Source organism: Notamacropus eugenii, chromosome 1, assembly GCF_028372415.1.
Source record: "Notamacropus eugenii isolate mMacEug1 chromosome 1, mMacEug1.pri_v2, whole genome shotgun sequence".
NCBI classification, from domain to species: Eukaryota; Metazoa; Chordata; class Mammalia; order Diprotodontia; family Macropodidae; genus Notamacropus; species Notamacropus eugenii.
In genome coordinates this window covers 610,111,608-610,136,277 of record NC_092872.1, presented here as the reverse complement: position 1 = coordinate 610,136,277, position 24,670 = coordinate 610,111,608, and the positions used below count along the sequence as shown (strand labels likewise).

The 24,670-nt window shown below is 38.8% G+C and overlaps 1 protein-coding gene across 1 annotated transcript in view; it reads right to left on the bottom strand.

Moving 5' to 3' along the window:
* C1H8orf74 (chromosome 1 C8orf74 homolog) overlaps window positions 1-15,089 on the bottom strand; it is a 44,752-nt gene extending 29,663 nt beyond the window's left edge. The window contains exons 1-2 of the mRNA XM_072634840.1: window positions 14,984-15,089; window positions 8,152-8,344 (exon numbers count right to left, since the gene is read on the bottom strand). Coding sequence (XP_072490941.1) covers window positions 8,152-8,344; window positions 14,984-15,031 — 241 coding nt within the window. The 5' untranslated portion in view covers window positions 15,032-15,089. The remainder of the gene's footprint in view (window positions 1-8,151; window positions 8,345-14,983) is intronic.
* Between the last annotated feature and the right edge of the window lie 9,581 nt (window positions 15,090-24,670).

Genomic DNA, 24,670 nt, shown 5'->3' with positions numbered 1-24,670 from the left:
GCTTGACTGTGTAAATTTGCTACAAAAGCTTTGTTTTTCTTTCTTTTTCAGTGAATAAGGAGGTAAAATAGATTTCCATTCTTAAAAAAATAATTACTTCTTATCTCTTCTTCCCCTCTTCTCATTCCTCAGTCCTTTGCAATCTGAATTAAAACTGCTCTCTCCAAAGTTACTGCTGACCTTTTAATAACCAGACCTGGTGATATCATCTTTGTCCCTATCCTTATTGACCTCTCTCTAATACTTGACATGGTTTATCCCTGTCTCTTGCAGAATATTCTCTTCTATCTGGACTTTCATGACAATGCTTTCTCCCATTTCTCCTTCTACTGGTTTGGCTGGTCCTTATCAATCTACTTTGCTGGATCATCATTTACATCCTCTCCCTACGTGTGACAAGACATACCCCAAGACATTGCAGTAAATTCTCTTCTCTTCTCCTCTCGTCTTCTCTTCTCCTCTCGTCTTCTCTTTATGACATCTTTTTCTTGGTGACATCAACTTCTGTGGATTCCATTAGCAACTGTATGCAAGTGACATTTACATCTCTATATCCAGTCTTTCTCCTAGGCTCTAGTCTCACATTATGAGCTGCCAGCATTTCCAGCTGCATGGCTGTAGGCCTCTTAAACTCAACATGTCCAAAACAGAATTCATTATCTTTTTTCTTGTCAAACCTTCCTAATTCTCCTATTCCAGATGAGGATTCCATCAACCTTCTTGTCAATCAGATCTTGAAACCTCAAGCCATCCTCAGCTCTTCCCTTTCCCCATACCTCCCCATATACAATTAGTTGCCAAGTTGTATTGATTCTACCTCTACAATATCTCTCACATCCATCACTTTCTTTCTGCTTCTACAGGTGCTATTTAGTTCAGGCTTTCAATTTCTCTCATCAAAATAGCCTTCTAATTGATCTTCCTTTAACCACTCTCTCCATTCTCCAATTTCTCTCCCACACAAGTGAAAATTCAAATTCCTAAGGCATGGGTCTGCCTAACTCACTTGCCTGCGTAACAAGTCCCACTTTTCTTCTTGGATAAAATAGAAAGCCCTTTACTTGGTATATAAAGCCCTTCCTAATCTGACTCCAGTTTACCTTGACAGGCTTATTGTACTCATTCCTTCTCACTTCTGCACGCCAGTCAAATGGGCATATTTGTTGCTCATATGTAACATTTCAAGCCCCATCATCTGTGACTTTGTACTGGAAAGTTCCTAAAGGTCTGAAATGTTCTGCCTCTTCACCTCTGTCCCTTAATAGCCTTGGCTTCCTTCAGGGTTCAAACAAATTGCCTTCTCCTACATAAAGTGATCCCAGTGTTGCTTAAAATTCCCCCTCCCAAATGTCATATATTTTGTATTTGCTCACCTATACTCATAATATTTCACCAAACTGGAATGTATGCTTCTTCAGGGCAGGGACTGTTTCATTTTTTTAGTGAAATGTGTAATTTCATCTCATTTGATCCTCACTATAACCCTGGGAGCTAGAGCGCCTTTTTACAATTAATGAAAACTGAGGTAAACAGAGGTTAAGTGACTTGCCCAAGGTCACCCAGCTAGTAAGCTCTTTGAAGTGGGATTTGTACTCAGGTCTTCCTGACTCCAGGTCCAGTGCTCTATCCACTGTGCCACCTAGCTGTCCATTGCTGCTGAGGGGATGAGGGACCTTCTATAGAAGCTATCCTATTAAATACCTACTGGGCAGAGCCTTGCTGGTAACTGTTAAAGGAGAGAGAGAGGCCCACAGATCACAGAGCAGGTCAGGTGCAGCTACTGCTCATCCTACTGTTCTGGGGAGGGGAAGGAAATCAGATAAGATGACAGGGAGGACTATGTGTTTTAACAGGGACAGCTGGATCTCTTAGTAGTGAAATAAGTACCTGATTTAATTTTTCATAGTCAGACTGTGATCTCTGACTGGATTTTGTCAAGTAGGTGCAGTATCTTCAAAATTCAACTGGTAAACTTCTGGTAGCCTGGTAAGGATGGGATATTCTTTATGGGTCTCCTGTTAGAATGTTAGTAGGAATTATTGGGTCTATTTCTTCATTATTCTGTTTCTCCATCTAGAGATATAAAATTCTTTTTACTTAATTCACATTAGACATGTACCCTTTTCCTGGATGTACTGTGACCAGGTCAGCTTAGCAGCCCAGGTTGACCTGATTGTTTCATTAGTGTCTGAGGTGAACTTGTAAGTTGAAGATAAATTTGAGGCTGTAATTTGGGCTTTGCAGTAAATTATCACCTGCCATCACTGTCTTTTGAAATTCTGATTAGTCCTCCAGCAATTTACTGTTCTTGGATTAGCAATTTCAACTCTAGTCTTAAAGTGGTTCTGGGAAATAGTTTTGCTGGCTTTTAGTTGAAAACATCATTGTTTATTTTTTGAAATAGAAAGTTTGCATGGAGTTCTGGAAATTTCATTCATCTGCAAAGAAATATTCTTTTTTTGAGGTTCTCAACCCTTCATTTCATCAATGTAAGAACTCTCAAAGGGGAAATTTCCTCCAACAACAATCTTATGTGACTTATAAATTTGCCTGGAGTTATTGAGAAGTTAAGTGGTTTGTTGCACAACTGGTATGTGTCAAAAGCAGAACTTGAATCCAAGTTTTCCATACTCCAAGGCTAGCTCTCTACTACTTAGGTTTCAGAATTTATTGTGGAAGTGTACATGGTATTATCTTAGATCATAAGAATAATTTCATCAGGTTCTAGAGTGGAAACTTAGAATGGATCATTGTGTGATACTTTTTCTACAGGGAAAAGCTAAAGTTACTAGGATGATCCTTCTAGGGAAAAGTAGATTGAAAAGTGAACTCAGGTGTATGGAATAGAGTTGCTGACCAGAGAATGGTGATTGGCTACTTTCCATTTTGAGAATCTGAGAATTCAAATTTGAATATTCAGCAAAGGAACCAGGACTTAACTTGAAACAGGGAAGAACATAACTTGAACAGGTAAGACGTGACTGAACTTGACTAAGCCTTGCTGGAATAGGTTACTGGGGAAAAAGCTATAGGTCACCTTTCCCTGGAGAATCTCTTGGGTAGCCTGTAGGCAAGGAGGTCAAGTAGGTGATTTCTTGAAGGCATTTGTCAGCTGGGAATTCCAGTTTTCTTGCAAAGGTAAAAATCTAACTTTTTGTTCATCTATAACCTCTTCCTATAGAGAAGCTGACAATCTCAAATTATTTTGTATGTACTAATATATGAACATATTCTCTCACCCAATAGAATATAAACTCCTTTAAGAATAAGGATTGTTGATAGAAAGAGAAATCCCATTTAAAGCTATGGTAGACACTATAAAATATCTGGGAGTCTACCTGCCAAAACAAACCCAGGGACTACATGAACACAATTATAAAACACTTTTCATACAAATAAAATCAGATCTAAGTAAGTGGCAAATCATCAATTGCTCATGAGTAGGCCAAGCTAATATAATAAAAATGACAATTCTAACTAAATTAATTTACTTATTCAGTGCCATACCAATCAAACTACTAGAAAAATATTTTCTAGAGCTAGAAAAAATAATATCAAAATTCATCTGGAAGAATAAAAGGTCCAGAATATCAAGAGAACTAATGAAAAGAAATGCTAGGGAAGGTGACCTAGCCTACCAGTTCTAAAATTGTATTAGTAAGCAGCAAGGGTAGACCAGTGGAATAGGTTAGGTACTCAAGACACAGTAGTCAATGAGTATAGTAATCTACTGTTTGATAAACCCAAGGATCCCAACTTCTGAGATAAGAACTGACTGTTTGACATAATCTGCTGGGAAAGCTGGATAACAGTGCAGTGGAAACTGGGCAAAGATCAATGCCTGACACTGTGCAAGAATAAAGTCCAAATGGGTACATGATCTAGGTATAAAGATTGATACTATAAACAAATTAGAGGAGCAATGAATAGTGTATTTGTCAGATTTATAGAGAATGGAGAAATTTGTGACCAAACAAGAGATAGAGAACATTATGAAATGCAAAATGGATAATTTTGAGTACATTAAATTGAAAAGTTTTTGCACAAAGGAGGGAAGCAGAAAATTGGGGAAGAATTTTTGCAACTAGTATCTATGATAAAGCCCTCACTTCCAAAATATATAGAGAATTGAGTCAGATTTACAAGAATACAAGTCATTCTCCAATTGATAAATGGTCAAAAGATATGAACAGGCAGTTTTCAGAGGAAGAAATTAAAGCTATCTATAGTCATATGAAAAAAATGCTCTAAATCACCATTGGTTAGAGAGTTGCAAATGAAAACAACTCTGAGGTACCACATCACACCTATCACATTGGCTAACATGACGAAACAGGAAGATGATAAATGTTGGAGAAGATGTGGAAGAGTTGGAACACTAATTAATTCATTGTTGGTGGAGCTGTGAGCTGATCCAACCATTCTGGAGAGCAATTTGGAACTATTCCCAAAAGGCTATAAAATGTGCATACCCTTTAACCCAGCAATACCACTTCTAGGGCTATATTCCAAAGATATCAAAAAAATGGGAAAGGCTTCCACACGTACAAAAATATTTATAGCAGCTCTCTATGGTAGCCAAGAACTGGAAATCAAGGGGATGCCCATCAACTGGGGAATGACTGAACAAGTTGTGGTATATGAATGTAATGGAATATTATTGTGCTATAAGAAATGATGAACAGGAAGACTTCAGAGAGGCCTGGAAGGACTTATATGAACTGACACTGAGTGAAAGGAGCAGAACAAGGAGAACTTTGTACACAATAACAACCACAGTGTGAGAGGAATTTTTCTGGTAGACTTAACCCTTCACAGCAATGCAAGGACTTAAAACATTCCCAATGGACTCTTGAGGCAAAATGCCTTCCATATCAGAGAAAAAAACTGTGGAATTGGATCACAGAATAAAACAGAATATTTTCTTCTGTGTTACATTTTGTTTTTTCTCATGATTTCTCCCATTCATTTTAATTCTTCTATGCAACATGAGTAATGTGAATATGTGTTTAATAATAATATATGTGTAGAATCCATATAAGATTGCATGCTGTCTTGAGGAGGGAGGGGGAGGGAGGGGGAGAAAATCTAAGACTTATGGAAGTGATTGTAGAAAACTGAAAACAAATAATAATTAATTAAAAAAAAAAAAATAACATTGTTCCCTAGACCTTCCTGCTGATGCTTCCTTTCTCCCTGGTCCTTTCCCTTATTCACTTAGTTTAGCTTCTGTTTATCCTACCCCAGGTAAGTGGGTGTGATCAGAAATGACAGTAATAATAACTAGCATTTATGGCACTTTAAGGTTTACAAAGAATTTTGCATGTATTTGTACCATAATGAATTCTCTCCTGTTATGTAGAGGACAGGGTAAAATTGAAAATACTATGTTATGATTTTGAATTCTGAATCTCCAAGCAAAAATGTCTCAAGAGGTTCCCTCACTCTTTTGTAACTGCAAAACTATCATTCCATCTCATATCTCCCTTTGTACAGACTTTCCCCATGTTGGGAATTCCTTTACTTCTCTTAAAATCTCCAACTTCTTTCAAGGTTCAAACTCAGGTCTGCCTTCTCTATAACATACCTCTTGATCCTCTCAGCTACTAGTCCTCACCCTCTAACTATAATCTATTTCTTTGATACCTGTTTGGTTTTTACTTTTCTGTACATAAAATCGTTTCCCGCGAATACACTCTAAGTTCCTTGAAGGCACATACACTTTCTTTTTAAAATTTTTTAAATTCTTCTTTATATCCCAAGACCTAGCACATAAGGGACATTTTAAATTAATGACTGTTGAGTGAATGAATCAACTTCCATTTGGCAGTAACTTGCTTTTCACTGATGTTCTACATGGAAAAGTGACAAGAAAATGAGATTGGTAAGAATCCCTGGATCTTTCCATCAACTGAAAAAAAATGTCATTGGAAGTGTTGGCTAGCTGGTGCAGTGGCTAGAGTAGTGGAATTGAAGACAGGAAGACCTGAGTTCAAATCCTGTCTTTGACACTTACTAGCTGTGTGACCCTGGTCAAGGTATATAACCTGTCTACCTCTGCATCTATAAAATGGGTATTATGATAGCCTCCCCCACCACCACCTCCCAGAATTATTGTGAGGATAAAATGAGATAATATTTGTAAAACTGTGCCTATCTCATTCAGTTGTTTCAGTCATGTCAGACTCTTTGTGACCCCATTTGGGGTTTCCTTGGCAAAGATACTGAAGTAGCTTGCCATTTCTAAGAGCTAGCTATTATTATTTTAAAGGCACTCGGGGATCCATTCTCTATGTATCTTAGAGAGGGGGAGATTCCAAAAGAACAGAAAAAATCTTAGTCATTCAGTCTACAATTATCAAGCTCCTATTGTTTACCAGACATTGTACTAAGTTCTGATCATACAAAGAAGGACAAAATCAGTCCCTGCTCTCAAGGAGGTAACAATACTTTTATCTCTCCCAAATCACCTTGTATTTGATTACTTTCTATTGATGTATCTCTATACCTATTCATTTTATAGATATATGATATATATTTTTACATGTACTTGTTTTATCCCCATTGGACTGTAAGCTCTTTAAGAGCAGGGATTGTTTCATTCTTTGAATTAATATCCCTAGGAGCCTAGCACAGTACATGTGACACTGTTGGCCCTTAGTAAATGCTTGTTGATTGACCACAAAAGGCCACAAAGATGACATCAATAACTGCCAACTGACGCATGTTCTTGCTTCTTTCTTATCTCAGTTGAGCTTCCTACCTTTTTCCTGACTGCTGAGAGGTCTGGAAAAGGCAACTGTCAGCTTTCTTAGGTAAACTCCTAGGACACACCTCAATGACTTGAACTAACTCAATAAGCTCTTAAATAAATAGAACTTTGGCGCTTTGGCCACGGTGCTTGGAAGCAGGTGTAGATCACAGCCAGAGGGAGTTATATATCTGACACTTTCAATAAGTCTCCACCCTCTGTGCCTGTGACAACTTAAACTGTGAAGAAGAGGGATCATACAAAGCCCAAGTTTATGAACTTTTTAAAAAATGAAAGTCATGTTTTTTTCTTTTGGAGATATGTGGGAGTAGGTTTGGGTGGGATTTGATGGTGGGAAGAGAGTTAAGCCATGGAGGTGTAAGGTTGGCCACCTCTTGGGATCCAGGAGCTTAACATTCAGGAACCCTGAAAGAAACTTAATTGACCATCATTTCTTAATATTCTTACTATCAGTCTTGTTGTGCTGCTAAATATAATGGAAATTAGGTTCCATTAGGAAATTGTTATTTTCCAAGGAGTGTTGGAGTGGTACAGGTAGGAGTTTGCTGGAGCCATTTTGAACTGGCTCTCAATAACTTTTCAGTATATGCCTTTACACCTCAGAAATCTGAAAACACCTCAAATCAGGGCTCAATTTATTATTTTATTGATTGTCTAGACTTAAGAAAGTGATGGAGAAGATGTTAATAACATAGATTGAATTTAAAAGTGTGTGCAAAATTCCAAAGGATCCATGATAAAAAATGCTATTATTTACCTCCAGGGAGAAAACTGATGAACTCTGAATGCAGATTGAAGCATATTTTTTTTTACTTTATTTTTCTTGGTGTGTGTGTGTGTGTGTGTGTGTGTGTGTGTGTGTGTGTGTGTGTGTGTATGGGTATGTGTGCGTGCATATTCTTTTGTAACATGGCTAATATGGAAATATATTTTACATGACTTCACAAGTATAGTCAATATCATATTTCTTGTATTCTCAAGGGGTGGAGAAAGAGAAGGAAAAAGGGAGAGAATTTGAAAAGGAAATAGTTTCCTAAGTGGGCACCAGTGAAGTGACTGGCAATGATGTAGTATTTGATGAAAAGGAGGGTAATCCTGGAGACTTGGACTAAGGATTTTTTGGTAGGGGAGGGATATGGCTGACTGGTGAGGGAAACAGAAGATTTTAACTCATACCCTTATTTGCATAGTAGTGTAGTATTGCTTTCCTCCAAACCTGATTGATTATGTAGGATGTCTCAAAAGTCTTAATGCAGTTTTAAGCCACAACAGAGTTTTAAGTTTTACTAGCACAAACTTGCACTAAGACTTTTGAGACACTCTGTTGATGCTGGGGCATAGCCCATGTGCCTGTCAGTTCCATCAGAGTCAAGCCATACCTTTGGTTTCCTCTAACAACTCTTCTGTGAATCTGGCAACTTCTACCACAGCTGGCCAGGGGAAACCTTTCTCTACTGCAAACACAATGCCATCATAGAGGATGTCAAGTAAGATATTTTTCCGGGACTCTTTCATTTCTTCAAAGCCTTTCCATTTTGTCAGTCTTCTCAGGAGCTCTCGACCTTCTTTCTTCTGGGGGAACAAAAAGCATGGGCAGGTTAGGGCCCTATCCACATTGCGATGCCATTGTGGTGTGTCCTGTCCATGCTGGCCTTTCATGGGGGATCCTGTTGGTAATCATCATCATTCAACTAAGGAAATGGTTTCCAAATTTTATGTAGCAATGTCCTAAAACAAATCATACACTCCCATACTTTTCAAAAAGTAATTTATAGAAATTATATTCTTAACTGGTACTTTATTAAAATAAAATTAGTTTTGTCATAAAATATTGTAATTTTTATAATCCTCAAACCTTAAATATACAATAAAATCATGTAACATGCATAGATATTTATTTATAAAATGTTTTATAATTTTAATATATCTATTTCAATTTTTTAAAAGTTTTGGTGTTAGAAACTGACAGTTTATAGCTTACTAGTCAAAATGATATTAACATAAGTAACCAATATTAGGGCACTTGGAATATACACAAAAAGATCATTTAACTTTGAGTTTACATACTTTTTTTCTGTTTTTATTTATTTTTAACATTCATTTTTTAAAAATTGAGTTCTAAGTTCATTATCTCCCATTCCTTTGCCATCCATTGAGAAGGCAAGAAATATGATATTGATTATATGTGAAGTCATGCAAAACCTTTCCATATTAGCCATGTTGCCAAAAAATAATAATAATTATAAAACAAGAAGCATAAGGAAAGAGAGGAAGCATGTTTCAATCTTCTTTCAGAGTTCATCAGATTTCCTACTGGGGGTAAATGGTATTTATCATCATGAGTCTGTTAGATTGTCTAGGATCATTGTATTTCTCAGAGCAGCTAATTAGTTGATTATCTTAACAATATTCATGTTACTGTGTACAATTTTCACCTCACTCGGCTCACTCTACTTTGCATCAGTTCATAGAAGTTTCTCCAGGTTTTTCTGAAAGTATCCTGCTCACATCTTATAGCACTATAGTATTCTATCACAATCATATATCAAAACTTGTTCAGCCATTCCTCAATTGATTGGCATACCCTCAACTTCCAAGTCCTTGTCACCAAAAACAGAGTGGCTATAAATATTTTTGTACATGTAGGTCCTTTTCATTTTTGTTTGATAACTTTAGGATATAGACCTAGCAGCCAGGTCAAAGGGTATGCTGTTAAATAACCATTTGGATATAGTTCTAAATTGTTCTCCAGAATGGTTGGACCAGTTCACAGAAATTTATTAATGTAACCTATTTTTCCGTATTCTCTTCAAGATTTATAATTTTCCTTTTCTGTTATATTAGCCAATGTGAGAGGTATGAAGTGGAATCTTAGAATTGGTTTAATTTGGAGGGCGGAGCCAAGATGGCGGAGTAGAAAGACACATTTACGCAGGGTTTCCCCACACAGCCCACAAAATACCTGTAGAGAGGGACTCTCAACAAATTCTGGAGCAGCAGAAGTGGAGAACAACAGAGTGGAAGAGATTTCCAGCCCATGGTGACCTGAAAGGCCCACGGAAACATCGATTGTGCTGGACGCGGAGCACGGAGCAGAGTGTGGAGCCCAGCGTAGCCTTGGCCTCATGGCACAACGAGACTTTGGGAAGAGGACACCTCAGGGGTGGAATCTCCAGTTGCAGCAGCAGGTCCTCAGATCCCTCAACCCACAGGCACCAAAGGTCAGTGAGAAAGTCTTTTTGGCTCACTGGGAGGGGAGCGGGGTGTCCCCATAACTTAGGCTCCCTCGGGAGGCAACAGCGGAGGCAGCAGTGGAGGGGGGCTCCCAAAGCAGGCAGGAGCTCGGATCCATTGTTGAAAGTCTCCACATAAACCCCGTGAGGGAACTGAGCCCCGTGTGGTGGCCCTGCCCCCACCTGAGCACCTGAACTTAATCTCACACTGAACAGCAGCCCTGCCTCCACCCAAAGCCCTGAGGCTGGGGAGCAGCATTTGAATCTCAGACCCCAAGCTCTGGCTGGGAGGATCTGGAGGCAAGGTGGGTGTGGAGAGGACACTCAGAAGTCAAGTCACTGGCTGGGAAAATGCCCAGAAAAGGGGGGAAAAAAATAAGACCATAGAAGGTTACTTTCTTGGTGAACAGATATCTCCTCCCATCCTTTCAGATGAGGAAGAACAAGGCTTACCATCAGGTAAAGACACAGAAGTCAAGGCTTCTGTATCCCAAACATCCAGAATAAATATTCAATGGGCTCAGGCCATGGAAGAGCTCAAAAAGGATTTTGAAAATCAAGTTAGAGAGGTGGAGGAAAAACTGGGAAGAGAAATGAGAGAGATGCAAGAAAAGCATGAAAAGCAGGTCAACACCTTGCTAAAGGAGACCCAAAAAAATGCTGAAGAAAATAACACCTTGAAAAATAGGCTAACTCAACTGGCAAAAGAGGTTCAAAAAGCCAATGAGGAGAAGAATGCTTTCAAAAGCAGAATTAGCCAAACGGAAAAGAAGGTTCAAAAGCTCACTGAAGAAAATAGTTCTTTAAAGATTAGAATGGAACAGATGGAGGCTAATGACTTTATGAGAAACCAAGAAATCACAAAACAAAACCAAAAGAATGAAAAAATGGAAGATAATGTGAAATATCTCATTAGAAAAACAGCTGACCTGGAAAATAGATCCAGGAGGGACAATTTAAAAATTATGGGACTACCTGAAAGCCATGATCAAAAGACGAGCCTAGACATCATCTTTGATGAAATTGTCAAGGAAAACTGCCCTGATATTCTAGAACCAGAGGGCAAAATAAATATTGAAAGAATCCACCGATCACCACCGGAAAGAGATCCAAAAAGAGAAACTCCTAGGAACATTGTGGCCAAATTCCAGAGTTCCCTGGTCAAGGAGAAAATATTGCAAGCAGCTAGAAAGAAACAATTCAAGTATTGTGGAAATACAATCAGGATAACACAAGATCTAGCAGCATCTACATTAAGGGATCGAATGGTGTGGAATATCATATTCCAGAAGTCAAAGGAACTAGGACTAAAACCAAGAATCACCTACCCAGCAAAACTGAGTATAATATTTCAGGGGAAAAAATGGTCTTTCAATGAAATTGGGGACTTTCATTCTTGAAATAGAGGACTTTTCATTCTTGATGAAAAGGCCAGAGCTGAAAAGAAAATTTGACTTTCAAACACAAGAATGAAGAGAAGCATGAAAAGGTAAATAGCAAAGAGAAGTCATAAGGGACTTACTAAAGTTGAACTGTTTACATTCCTACATGGAAAGACAATATTTGTAACTCTTGAAACTTTTCAGTATCTGGGTAGTGGGTGGGATTACACATGCACACGCACACACACATAGAGACAGAGTGCACAGAGTGAATTGAAGAGGATGGGATCATATCTTTAAAAAATGAAATTAAGGGGTGAAAGAGAAATATATTGGGAGGAGAAAGGGAGAAATGGAATGGGGCAAATTATCTCTCATAAAAGAGGCAAGCAAAAAACTTTTTAGTGGAGGGAAAAAGAGGGGAGGTGAGAGAAAAACATGAAGTTTACTCTCATCACATTCCACTAAAGGAAGGAATAAAATACACACTCATTTTGGTATGAAAACCTATCTTACAATACAGGAAAGTGGGGGAGAAGGGGATAAGCAGGGTGGGGGGGATGATGGACGGGAGGGCAGTGGGAGGAGGGAGCAATTTGAGGTTAGCACTCTTGGGGAGGGACAGGATCCAAAGAGAGAATAGAAGCAATGTGGGGCAGGATAGGATGGAGGGAAATATAGTTAGTCTTACACAACATGACTATTATGGAAGTCATTTGCAAAACTACACAGATATGGCCTATATTGAATTGCTTGCTTCCCAAAGGGAATGGGTGGGGAGGGAGGGATGAAGAGAAGTTGGAACTCAAAGTTTTAGGATCAACTGTTGAGTATTGTTCTTGCAACTAGGCAATAAGAAATACAGGTAATGGGGTATAGAAAGTTATCTTGCCCTACAGGACAAAAGAGAAGATGGGGATAAGAGAAGGGAGGGATGTTAGAAGAGAGGGCAGATTGGTGATAGGGGCAATTAGAATGCTTGGCGTTTTGGGGTGGGGGGAGGGGAGAAATGGAGAGAAAATTTGGAACCCAAAATTTTGTGAAAATGTCAAAAGTTAGTTAAATAAAAAAAAGAATTGGTTTAATTTGTATTTTTCTAATCAATAGTGATTATTTATGCTTTCAATTTCTTATAAAAATGACTGTTCATATCCTTTCACCATTTATCAATTAGAGAATGACTCTTATTTTTATAATTTTGATTCAGCTCCCTATACATTTGAAAAATGAGGACTTTATCAGAGAAACTTGCTATTATGCCCCAATCCACCCCAATTTCCTGCTTTCCTTCTAATTTTGGCTGCATTGGTTTTGTTTGTGTGAAACTTTTAAATTTCATGTAATCAAAATAATTCATTTATTTCCTGTGATCCTCTCTGTCTCATTTGGTTATAAGTTCTTTCCCTATCCTTAGATCTGACAAGTAAAATTTTCCATGCTCCCTGATTTACTTATATCACCCTTCATGTCTAAGTCATGTACCCATTTTGACTTATCTTGGTATATGTGTGAGATATTGCTCCATGCCTTGTTTCTGCCAATCTACTTTCAGCTTTCCCAGCAATGTTTGTCAAATAGTGAGTTCATGCCCCCAAAGCTTGAATCTTTGAGTTTATTAAACACTAGATTACTATCATCATTTACTACTATGTCTCGTGTACCTAATCTATTCCATTGATTTACTGCTCTGTTTCTTAGCCAGTGTTAGATCATTTTTATGCTTACCAACTTGTAATAGAGTTTGAAATCTTATACTGCTAGGCCACCTTCCTTCACATTTTTTTCATTGATTCCTTAGATATTCTTGACTTTTTGTTCTTCCAGATGAATTATTTTTAGCTCTATAAAATAATTCTTTGATAGTTTGATTGTTATGGCACTGAATAAGTAAATTTAGTACAATTGTCATTTTTTATTATTATATTGGCTCGGCCTACCTATGAGCAATTACTATATCTCTAATTGTTTAGATCTGTCTTTATTTGTGTGAAAAGTATTTGGAATTGTATTTGTGTAGTCCCTCAGTTTGTCTTGGCAGGTAAACTCCCAAGTATTTTATATTGTCTAAGGTGATTTTAAATGAAATTTCTCTTTCTATCTCTTCTACTGGGTTTTGTGGGTAATATATAGAAATACTGATGATTGATGTGGGTTTATTTGATTTCCTGGGCAGCTAAATAGTACAGTGGAGAGAGTACCAGCCCTGGAGCCAGGAGGACATGAGTTCAAATCTGGTCTCAGACATTCACTAGCTGTGTGATCCTAGGCAAGTCACTTAACCCTGTTGGTCCCAGTTCATCATCTATAAAGTGATCTGAAAAAGGAAATGGCAAATCACTCCAGTATCTTTGCCAAGAAAATCCCCAAAGGGGTAATGAAGAGTTGGACACAAATGAAATGACAACAATTTAAAAAAAAAGAAATGATGAGCAGGTGGATTTCGGATGAAACCTGGAAAGACTTATGTGAACTGATGCAAAATGAATCAAGCAGAACCAGAAGAATATTGTACATGGTAATACAATACTGTACAATGATCAACTATGAATGACTTAGCTATTCTCAGCAATAAAATGATCCAAGATATTCTAAGGGACTCATCCAAAAAATGCTATCCACCTCCAGAGAAAGAACTGATGGAGTCTCAATGCAGAACAAAGCATACTATTTTTTGATTTCTGCATTTTTTTCATATTTTTTCCCTTTTAGTCTGTTTATTCTTTTACAACATGATAATATACTTTCCATGATTGAGCATGTATAACCTATATCAAATTATATTCTGTCTCAGGGAGAAGGGTAAGGTGAGTGAGAGACAGAGAAAATTTGGAACTTAAAATTAAAAAAAAATGCATGTTAAGAATTATCTTACATGTAACTGGGGAAAAATACAATTTTATTTAAAAAAAATAAAATGCTTATGTTACCTCAAAGAGTCAAAAGGTCTTTAGGTGGTAACATCCGTTTCTTCTCTCACACTCAGTGATTTCTTTTTTTTTTCAAAACTGATCTTTTTATCTAACCTCTTATACAAAAACCTGCAGGTCCCCTTCGCTGAGGTGTTGTCTTCTGAATGAAGCACAACACAATGGAACATGCAGCAAGATTTGGGGGCACAAAGGGGTAATAGGTTTACATATACCTTCCTGATGCAGGACACCCTGTTTTTTTTGCAGGCATGTCACCCTGTTTTTCCCCAAGTCTAGTAGCCTTCTTTGTTTAGGCTTTACTCCTTAAGCAAGGTCTTCATCCAATTTTGTGTTCCAGTTCAGTGGTTATCAAACTGTAGAGAATGTGGGTTAGGTGGCACCTTTAATGTGTGTCTGCTGCTTCAAGAAAAAATGCCACAACCACCTCCAGAGTTTGAAAAGTAACTGATTTAGTACCTGGACAGTGCTCATAGAGTTAAAATAAGTATCAATATTTATAAGCAGGATCCTAGGAAGTATAGATTATCCAAGTTTCCACATTTAAAATGTCAGAATGCTATGGGTTGTTTCTAAAGCTTCACACCCACACTTTAAAACCAATCAGTTCTAGATATATAGATCTTTTGGGATTTTGGTTGTTTTTAAAAAATTACTTTATATCTTCACCTCAAGTTGGAAGATTTCCTTCACTCCTTGGGCTGTAAAATCCTCCATGGTCCCAGCTTCTGGTTGCTAAGAAACCCTACCAGGAATAATGTAAAGTTCCTAGAATCCTTCCAGGATACAGGTCAGCTTTATTGGGTCACTTAGCATAGCTGTATGATGGTGACTATGCCAGAGTGTGGGGCCTTTGCTCTAGACTTCTCTCCTTATACTTCAGAGAGTATGGAGGATTGGGAGTGGGGAAAGAGAAGCTTAGGACTTGTACAGATCTCCCTCTACTTATTAACACCTTAGTCCTTGGCTTTCATTCCTGTGTCTTTTTCCTTAATCCTCATCTTTCTTAATCTCTTTGAAATAGTTGATCATGCTCTCCTCCTGGGTAGTCCATCCTTTCTGAGTTTTCAGGTACTGTTCTCTCTTTGTTCTTCTTCTGCCTGTCTGGTTGTACCTTCTCAGTAGACTTTGTTGGATTTTTATGCATATCATTCCCACTAAATGTGAATGTCCCTTAAGGTCCTATCCTGGGCTTTTGTCTGTCTACATAATCTCACTTGGTGATTTCATCAGCTGCCATTGGTTCAATGATCTCTATGCAGATGACCTTCAGTTCTATATAGCTAGTCTTTGTCTCTTGGGCTCCAGACCCAAATCACTAGGTACCTATTGGATATTTTGAATGGAATGTTCTGTACATATCTCAAATGCAATACATACAAAATAGAACTCACTGTCTTTTCTCCCAAACCTTCCTCTTTTCCATGGTCAGCATCATTTTTCTGGTTACCTAGATTCAAAATCTGAATATAATAATTATTGACTACTCAGTCTCATTTATCCCACACATCTGGTTCATTAGGAAGTGTTATTGCCTCTATATTCAAAATATCTTTCCTATGTATTCCCAACTATCCAGTCTCACAGCCACACAATTCAGGCCCTCATTACCTTTCATCTGGACTATTTCAATAGCCTTCTAATTGGTCTCCCTGCCTTCAGTCTTTCCTCATTCCATTCCATTCTCCATTCAGCTGTCAAGGTGATTTTTCTAAAGAATAAGTCTGATTATGTCATCCTCCATCCAGCAAATTCCAGTATTTATTTCCCTATTTTTCCAGGATAAAATATAATATCTTCTTTTTGGCATTTGAAGTTCTTCATAATGCGTCTCCTTCCAATTTTCTAGTTCCTAACTTCTTACACATTATACCCCTCTCTATATTCTACAATTCAACTACATTGACCTACTTGTGTTCCTCAAATATGGCGATGTCATCAACAGAAATATAGAAGTTTCGTGGAGGTATAGGTTTAGGGGTAAGATCATGAATTCTCTTTTGGACATGGTGAGTTTAAGATGCCTATAGGACAAACCCCTATATAAGGTACAACAGGCAAACCTACTTAAATAAAATGAATTTTTAAAAAGTTTTCAGTGATCAGGGTTCTTGACATAATGAAATGAGCATTTATGAAGGATTTGTCATGTGTTGAGTATCAGCCAGCACCTCAGATGAAGAAACCTCAGTTACTCAGGACGGAACACAGGACCTTAGTCACCATGAGGAAGGATGTGCCAAAGTGTTGAGTAACAGAGCTTGTCCCTTGTCAGGATACACAGGAACAGACTCTTTAGCAGGAGGGAGATTGACTCTTTGCTTTCATTTAGCCTGTTCAGAAGATCATAAGATTGAGATCTAGAAGGGACCTTGGAGATCAAACCCCTTCATTTTACAGATAAACTGATGCTGGAGAGCAAAAGTGACCTATTCAGGGTCACACAGGCCATAGGGGCATTTGAGCCCAAGGCACCTGCATCTGTACCTGAGTCCTACAACTCCCAAGAGAGTATTCCTTTCCATCACATCACATGTGATAATTTCAAAGACCTAAAATCTATTAGTGTTTCTTAGATCTCTGAGGCTCACCTACAGCTTGCTGACTGTGCTCTGGATACTAGACATTCCCCCTTTTTTCTGCCCAATCCTCATTCTTGCCATTTCCTGGAAACTTATGAAAGCCACGTATATACTTCTGGTAGGTTTCAGCAGGGTCTCTCCTCTTAGTCAATATCTTTCATGCCCCTATTGATATCAGCGCCTGAGGGGAAACCTGCCCCTTCCCTAAAAATACCTATGATTCTGGGCTACCTTAGGAGCTGATCTGGTGTGAAAATATTTGGGATTCAGGTATCCCTGTCAGACATGGAGGACTGTGGAGAACTTGGTGGAACTGGATGTGCTGATCCAAAGGAGGACTACTCTGAAGGATGATGGCCAATCCCCTTCCTCTTTGCCCTCTTGTGGCCTGAACATCATAACACTTGAAGTCCAGGTGACTGCTTTTCTACCCTCATTCCTTCACTCTCCTGTCCCCTTGGTGTTTTGTTTTAGGCTTTGAGCATCCCCTCATGTTGAAGCTTTGGCATTTCTTTGAACTTGGTAATGTGAGCATTCCCTCCGATGACTTAGATTTCAACCTGTCCTGTGTGACTATTGTCTTTACATGTCCTCTTGGAAATCCTCCAAAGTGATGGAAGCTTTCCTCCAGCCTCCTGAGTTAAAGTACAGTGAACAAAGGCCTATTGTTTCATGTATCATTAATCTGATTCCTTTGTGATACTGCTTCCCCAGCCCCATAATTGCTGTTTAAGACTGGGACACTGTATTTTGGATGCTGATTATGTTCGTAGGCATCTGGTGGGGAGAGGTTAAAGATCAGAGCAAGGCATAATTAATCAAACTAGGATCTGGGAGAAGTGGGAGGCAATGGGATGAAGACCATGTGTGGACCCTGGAAAAAAACCTTACAGAAAGAAGAGAATCACCCTTTATTCCAAGACAGGAGGGAAAGACAAAGAAAAAATGTTGAAGCAATGGCTTAGTGATCAATTTGTGAGTAGGAGAGAAAATTCTAGCTAGCATTTCTATCACACTTGAAAGGTTGCAAAGCACTTTATAAATGTTGTCTCATTTGATTTTTGCAGCAACCCTGGGAGGTAAGTGCTGTTATTATCCCCATTTTACAGTTCAGGAAACTGAGGCAGGTTAAGTGACTTGCTCAGGGTAACGTAACTAGTGTCTAAGGTTAGATTTGAACTCAGGTTTCTGAATTCCAGGTCCAGTGCTTTATGAACCTCTAAGACTATAAATTTCAGAGAAGATACTGACCTGCATTGGTGGAGGAAATTCCTCCCTGGGAACTTGCGTCCTCACAATGGAATCATAGGTCCAGTACTTATCCCTGTGGTTTACAGTAATCTTTTTTGTTTGTATGTTGAGTTAATGGTTTTCACTGAAACATAACCATTTGTAATCTCATAAACTTTCTGGTCAAAAGCGAAATAGGTTTTTGGGTTTTTTTCCTTCTTTATTTCAAACTTCTAGAGGGCAAAGTGAATGGAAGACTCATCTTCCTGAGTTCAGATTTGACCCCCAGGCACTTATTAGCTGTGTGGCCCTGGGCAAGTCATGGATCCTATTTGCCTCAGTTTCCTCATCTGTAAAATGGGGATAATGTGAGGATTGAATGAGATATTTATAAAGTGCTTTGCAAACTTTGTGTTATATTTACCATTGTTCAGTCATGTCCAATTCTGTGACCCCATTTGGGGTTTTCTTGTCAAAGATATTAGAATGGCTTGCCATTTTCTTCTCCAGCTCATTTTATTGATCAAGAAAGTGAGGCAAACAGTGTTAAATGCCTTGCTGTAAGGTCACATGGCTAGTAAATGTCTGAGGCTGGATTTGAACTTGGATCTTCCTGACTCCAGGTCCAGCACTCAATTCGCTATGCCACCTAATGCCAGAAGTTCATACTCAAGTCAAGGCATCATCCTGTGAAGTCATTGGTCCCCTTTGAAAATGAAGAATGAGCAGTTACCAAAAATGCTAACTATTTTTGATCCCTTCCTACTTCAGGATTACAGTAGTATCTGTCAAGGTCATTCTCACAATAGTTATTAATCTGTTTTATTATTAATTATTATTACCACTTGTTATATTAGTATAATACATTGTATTATTATACAATATTATTATTGTTATTGCCATTTAGAGAACATTTGTTACTAATATTGGGTTGTGAGCAGGAATACCTGACCAACTCTTAGGATTAGCCCCATGAACCTAGGGCAGGAATTAGAGACATCTTGGGGGATGTGCCTGGTTTTGATGATTAAATAGTAAGAGATAGCTAGATAGTGCAGTGGATGTAGCAGTAGGCTTAGAATCAGGTAGACTCATTTTTGTGAGTTCAAATCCAGCCTCACTTACTAGCTGTGTGATCCTGGGCAAGTCACTTAATCCTGTTTGCCTCAGTTTCCTCATCTGTAAAAATGAGCTGGAAAAGGAAATGGCAAACTGCTCCAATATCTCTGCTGAAAAAACCCCCAAATGGGATCATGAATTGGACATGACTGAAAATGATTGAACAAATAAAATCACGGTATTGACCAGACTTCTCACTGACAGAGATACAAGGGGTAAAATGCAAACATCTTGAAGACTCTTTCAGATTCTTGTTTTGATACAAGAAGGTTAGAAAGCAGATGGGAGAACAGTACTCAGCATTCTGAAAAAGGGAACTGGGATTAGATGTGAACAACTGAGTGGGGAAAGTGCAGGCGGGAAAGGACAATGACAGCAAATACACTTTTTGTGGACTTGGCAATTTTGTCTGGGTCTTATTAACAGATAAATGGAAACTGCTAGGAAACTATGGTAGGGAACTTAGGTGACTGGCAAATGATGTGGGACAGATTGGATGATAAAGAAGTTGAAGTCAGAGGGACTCCAGTGACATTCTTTTCCCATCTGAGAGGAACCAGTGATGAGTTCTCTACAATGTATGGCTATCCCTCCCTAGAATTATGGCATCTCAGAGGTAGAATACAGAACTATAGAACAGGACTATGGAATCTCACCTAGGCCAACCTTTATTTCAGCAGGAATCTGCATGACAACATCTCTGAGAAGTGGATTTTAAATGTATAATGGAAAACCCCTCTTAAAGGAAGGCCATAAATTCACTGTTGTCTAGAACCTACCTGACTGCCAACAAGGAGCCTTCTAAAAGTATCATAAAGGAATTTCTTCTAGGGATCATAGGTCTGGTGCTGGAAGTGACCCCAGAGTTCTGCTACTCCAACCCTCTCACTTTTCAGATGAGGAAACTGAGGCCCAGAGAGGTTAAGCATATTGCCCAAGGTCTTAAAGGTCAAAGTCAGTATTTGAACCCAGGTCTTCTGGCTCCAAATTGAGCTCTTTCCAAATGGGTAGGGATATTAATGAATATTTACACCCATAGTGTCTCTTCTTGGAGTATGGCATAATGGACAGATTGTCTGTCTTCTGATCAATGATTAGACTTGGAGTCCAGTAGAAGACCTGAGTTCAAGTTCTGTCTTAGATATTTACTAGCTATGTGACCTTGGGCAAGACATTTAATCTCTCCAAGACTGAGTTTCCTCATCTGTAAAATGAGTGTGATTATAGTACCTACCTCACAGGGATGATATAAAAAATCTAGAACTAGAAGAGACTTGAAAGGTCATCTAGTCCAACTCCTGAACTTTCTAGGGGAGAAGATCAGCCTAGAGGGGTTAAATGATTTGTCCAAACTCACACATGTCAATAAGTTACAGATTTGGGATTTGAACAGCATTGTTTCCATTGTACCATGCAGTATATAAGGGACTCTGCACACTTTGAAATGACAAATACCTATGAACTATTATTATTATAGCAAGCATGACAAAGGCTATTTGTTCACTCCAATGCAGCATGTTCTGATCATAGGCATTCCTTAATGCAATGTAATGTTGAGAGAATTGTCAACCAACAAGCATTTATTCATTGGTTACTATGGGCTAGGCATTGCACTAAATGCCGGAGGTACAAAGAACAGCCAAAATGTCCCCTCCCCTCAAGGGGCTTGCTTTCTAATGGAAGAAACAATGTGTACGTGACTAGATATATCCATTCAGTAAACATTTATTAAATGCCTACTATGTACCAGGCACTGTGCTAAGTCCTGGGGATACAAAAAGAGGCCAAAGACAATCTCTGCCCTTAAATAGCTTACAATGTAATGAGGGAGACAGCATGTGAATAAACATATGCAAAGCAAGCTATATATAGGATGCATAGGAAATAGTTAAAAGAGGGAAAGTACTGGAATTAAGAAAAGTTAGGAAAAACTTCCTCTTCTGGTGAGAATTTAGTTGGAATTTAAAGGAAGCCCAGGGAGTCACTAGTCAGAGCAGAGGAGGAAGAGCATTCCAGGCATTCCAGAGAAAACACCCATAGCCTAGAAGCAGAGCATTAGTGAAATAGCCAGGAGGTCAATGTCTCTGGATGCAAGAGTATGTATCAAGGAGTAAATTGTAAGAAGACTGGAAAGGTAGAAGGGGCTTTGAATGCTAAAAAGTAGATGGGTAGTAATCTCAGAGGATGGCACTAGCAGCTGGGGAGATCTGGCAAAGGCCTCCTACTGAAGGTGAGATTTGAACTGTCTTAAAAGAAGCCAGGGAAACTAAAAGGTAGAGGTCAGGAGGGAGACCATTCCAGGCATGGGGGTCCCACCAATGCAAAGTGGTAGAAAATGGAGTGTTGTGTTTGTGGAACAACCAGGTGGACAGTGTAACTCGATTATAAAGCACATAAAAGGTAGTAGTGTAACAAGACTATAAAGGTAGGAAGGGAACAGGTCATCAAGAGCATTAAATGTCAAACGGAGTTTAAATTTGATTCTAAAAGTAAGAGAGAGTCATTGGAGCCCACTGGGTGTGGGAGTGGGGAAGGAGTGGAATGGTCAGAAAATTGATCTTAACCGTGGATAGATTGGAGGGGAGAATGACTTGAGACAAGGAGATAAGTCAGAAGACCTTAAAATCATGGAAACAAGAGATGATGAGGACCTGAGCTAGGGTGAGGGCTATGTGAGTAGAGAGAAAGAGATGTATGGGGAAAATGTTTTGAAGGCAGAGATGAAAACATTTGGTAATGGATTGGATGTGTGGAGCAAGTGAGAGAGAAGAGTTGAGAATAACTCTGAGGTTGTGGGCTTAGGTGACTGGGAAGATGGTGGTACCTTTGATAATCATTTGTCAAGTTTAGAAGAGGAAAGGGTCTGGGGGTAAAGATGAGTTCAGTTTTGGATGTGTTCGGTTTGAGATGCCTATAGGATATCCAGTTCAAGGTTTTCAAAAGGCAGTTAGTGATGTGTCACTGGAGCCCAGGAGAGAGACTAGGGGTAGATATATAGATCTGGGAATCATCTGAACAAAAATGATCATTGAACCCATGGCAACTAATGAAATTATCAAATGATGGGCAGGAATTCTTAATCTTTTTTGCATCTTGGACCCCTCTTACAATGTGATGAAGCCTATGGATTACTTCTCAGAATAATGCTTTTTAATTTATAATTGAAGGAAATGCCAAATTTTAGTTAGAGATTAGTGAAAATAAAATGTAACTGATTTTCCTATCAAAGTTTATAGACCTCTAGAAATATGTTCATCGTTTCTTTGGGAGTTTTGTTGACCTCAAACTAAGAAATGCTGTTTTAGAATGAAAAGAGAAGAGGGCCCAGCACAAACTACATATATAATATACATGTACACATATGTGTATATCCATGCTATCTGAGAACCTTAGGGACACTCATATTTATTGGACATGATATCAATGAGGAACTAACTAAGAAGACTGAGAGGGAGTGGTCTGAAAGATTGGAGGAGAAGCAGGAAGTAGCACTATCACAAAAACCTAGAGAGGAAAGAACTTTCAGGAGAAGATGAACAGCAGTGTCAGATGTTACCAGGAAGTCAAGAAGGATGAGGACTGAGCAAAGATCATTAGAACTGGTCGTTAAGAGATCTTTGATAACTTTGGAGAGAGTAGTTTCAGTTGAATCCTAAGGGCAGAAACCTGATTATCTAGGATTAAGAAGAAAAAGAGAGGAGAGAGGGAGAGAGACAGACAGACTCTCCTTTCTCATTTAGCCAAGAAGGGTAGCAAAGCTATATGATGGTAGCCATTGGAAATGATTGGATCAAGTGAGGGTTTTTTAAGGATGGAGGAGACTTGGGTATGTTTGTAAGTAGCAGGGAAAGAACCAATAGATAGGGAGAGATTGATGTTAGGGATGACAGGGAGAAAGAGATAAGGGATTATCTGTGGAGGACCCTGCTTAGGCAAAGCACCCAAGAAATATCCAGGGATCTTTCTCCACTTTAAAGTGGGAGGAGACAGGAAGGAAGGAGGCAGGCCCAGGAATTAGAAGCACCACAGAAAGGGTTTGATTTCAAAGCTCCTTAATCCCGTGGCAGCCTTCTTAGACTCCACAGGATGCATTGTGGTTTTCCTGCCCAAGTCAGCCTGACCCTTATCTTCAAGGGCAGTGTTGATTTTTCCCGCAGTATGTGAGTAAAGAGAGAACAGGAAGGGGCAGTGATTTACCATGGCCAGAAATCATAGCAGGAGCAGCCCACATTTCTGTAGTGTTTTCATGTTGATAAAGCGCTTTCCTCCTGCTGACTCTGTGGGCTAGCTAGCATGAAAATTATACTCCTTACATTACAGATGAGGAAACTGAGGCTGCTGAAAGGGGAGGCAAGATTTCAACCCAAGGCTCTCCTGACTACTTCAGATCCAATGTTCTTTCCACTGTTATATAATATATATGTACATATGTGTATATCTATGTTATATGTATTAAAATAAAATCATATATGTATTTATATGTATATGTATATATGTGTGTATCATAAAAATACATATGGTTTTCTATCTTAGTGATTAGTTTAGGAATAATACTAATTTTGCTACGAGCCATAAAAGGTAGTATAATAAAGTCAAATAATCTCAGTTTCCTTATCATTAAAAATGATTGAGTTGGTTCCTTCCAAGTCTAAGGTCTCCAAGGTTCCTTCCAGCTCTAAGATTCTATGTGTCTTAAATTGTGCACAGACTGATTGCAATTTTGAAAGAAGGAGTTGGGACTGTGTGTGTGTGTGTGTGTGTGTGTGTACGTGTGTGTACATGTGTATGCAATAACTGAGAGACAGTCAGGAACAGTACGAAAAGGGAGAGAGGTGCAGGGATCAATCCCCTTTCAGGCCATCAGTAACACTGGTGGTGTAATCAGGGAGGGTTCCTTGTCATTGCCAGAGCAGAACTGATCCTGTCGTCTGAATCACTTAGTGCTTTGGACAGGGGCTCTCTTAAGATCAGAACTTTGTGTCCCCAGAGAATAGTAATTCTGCGAAAAATCAACAGAGATTCAGATCGCTTCTCCAGGGACATTTCTGTTACTCATCAGCATGTCTGAGTACCTTGTGTACTGAATTCTGATACAAATGCTATAGAGAACACATGAGAAAGAGAAAGGAAATGATGTTATCACAGAAACTCAGAGTGGAACAGGACCCCAGAGACCATCTGGTCCAAGTCATATCTTATCAAGATCCTGCCTCTAGCATAGACCTGCAAATATTCATCATATCCGTGCTTAAAGACTTGGAGTGAGGAACAACTCACTTCGTTCCATGGCAAGCAGGCCATTTGGGGATAACGGTTTTGACTGTTGAGAAATCCTCCCTTTCATAAAGCTTAAATTTTTGCATCTTCTACCCATAGCTCCTTGTGTTGTCCTCTGGGGTACAGCAGAACAAATCTAATCCCTCTT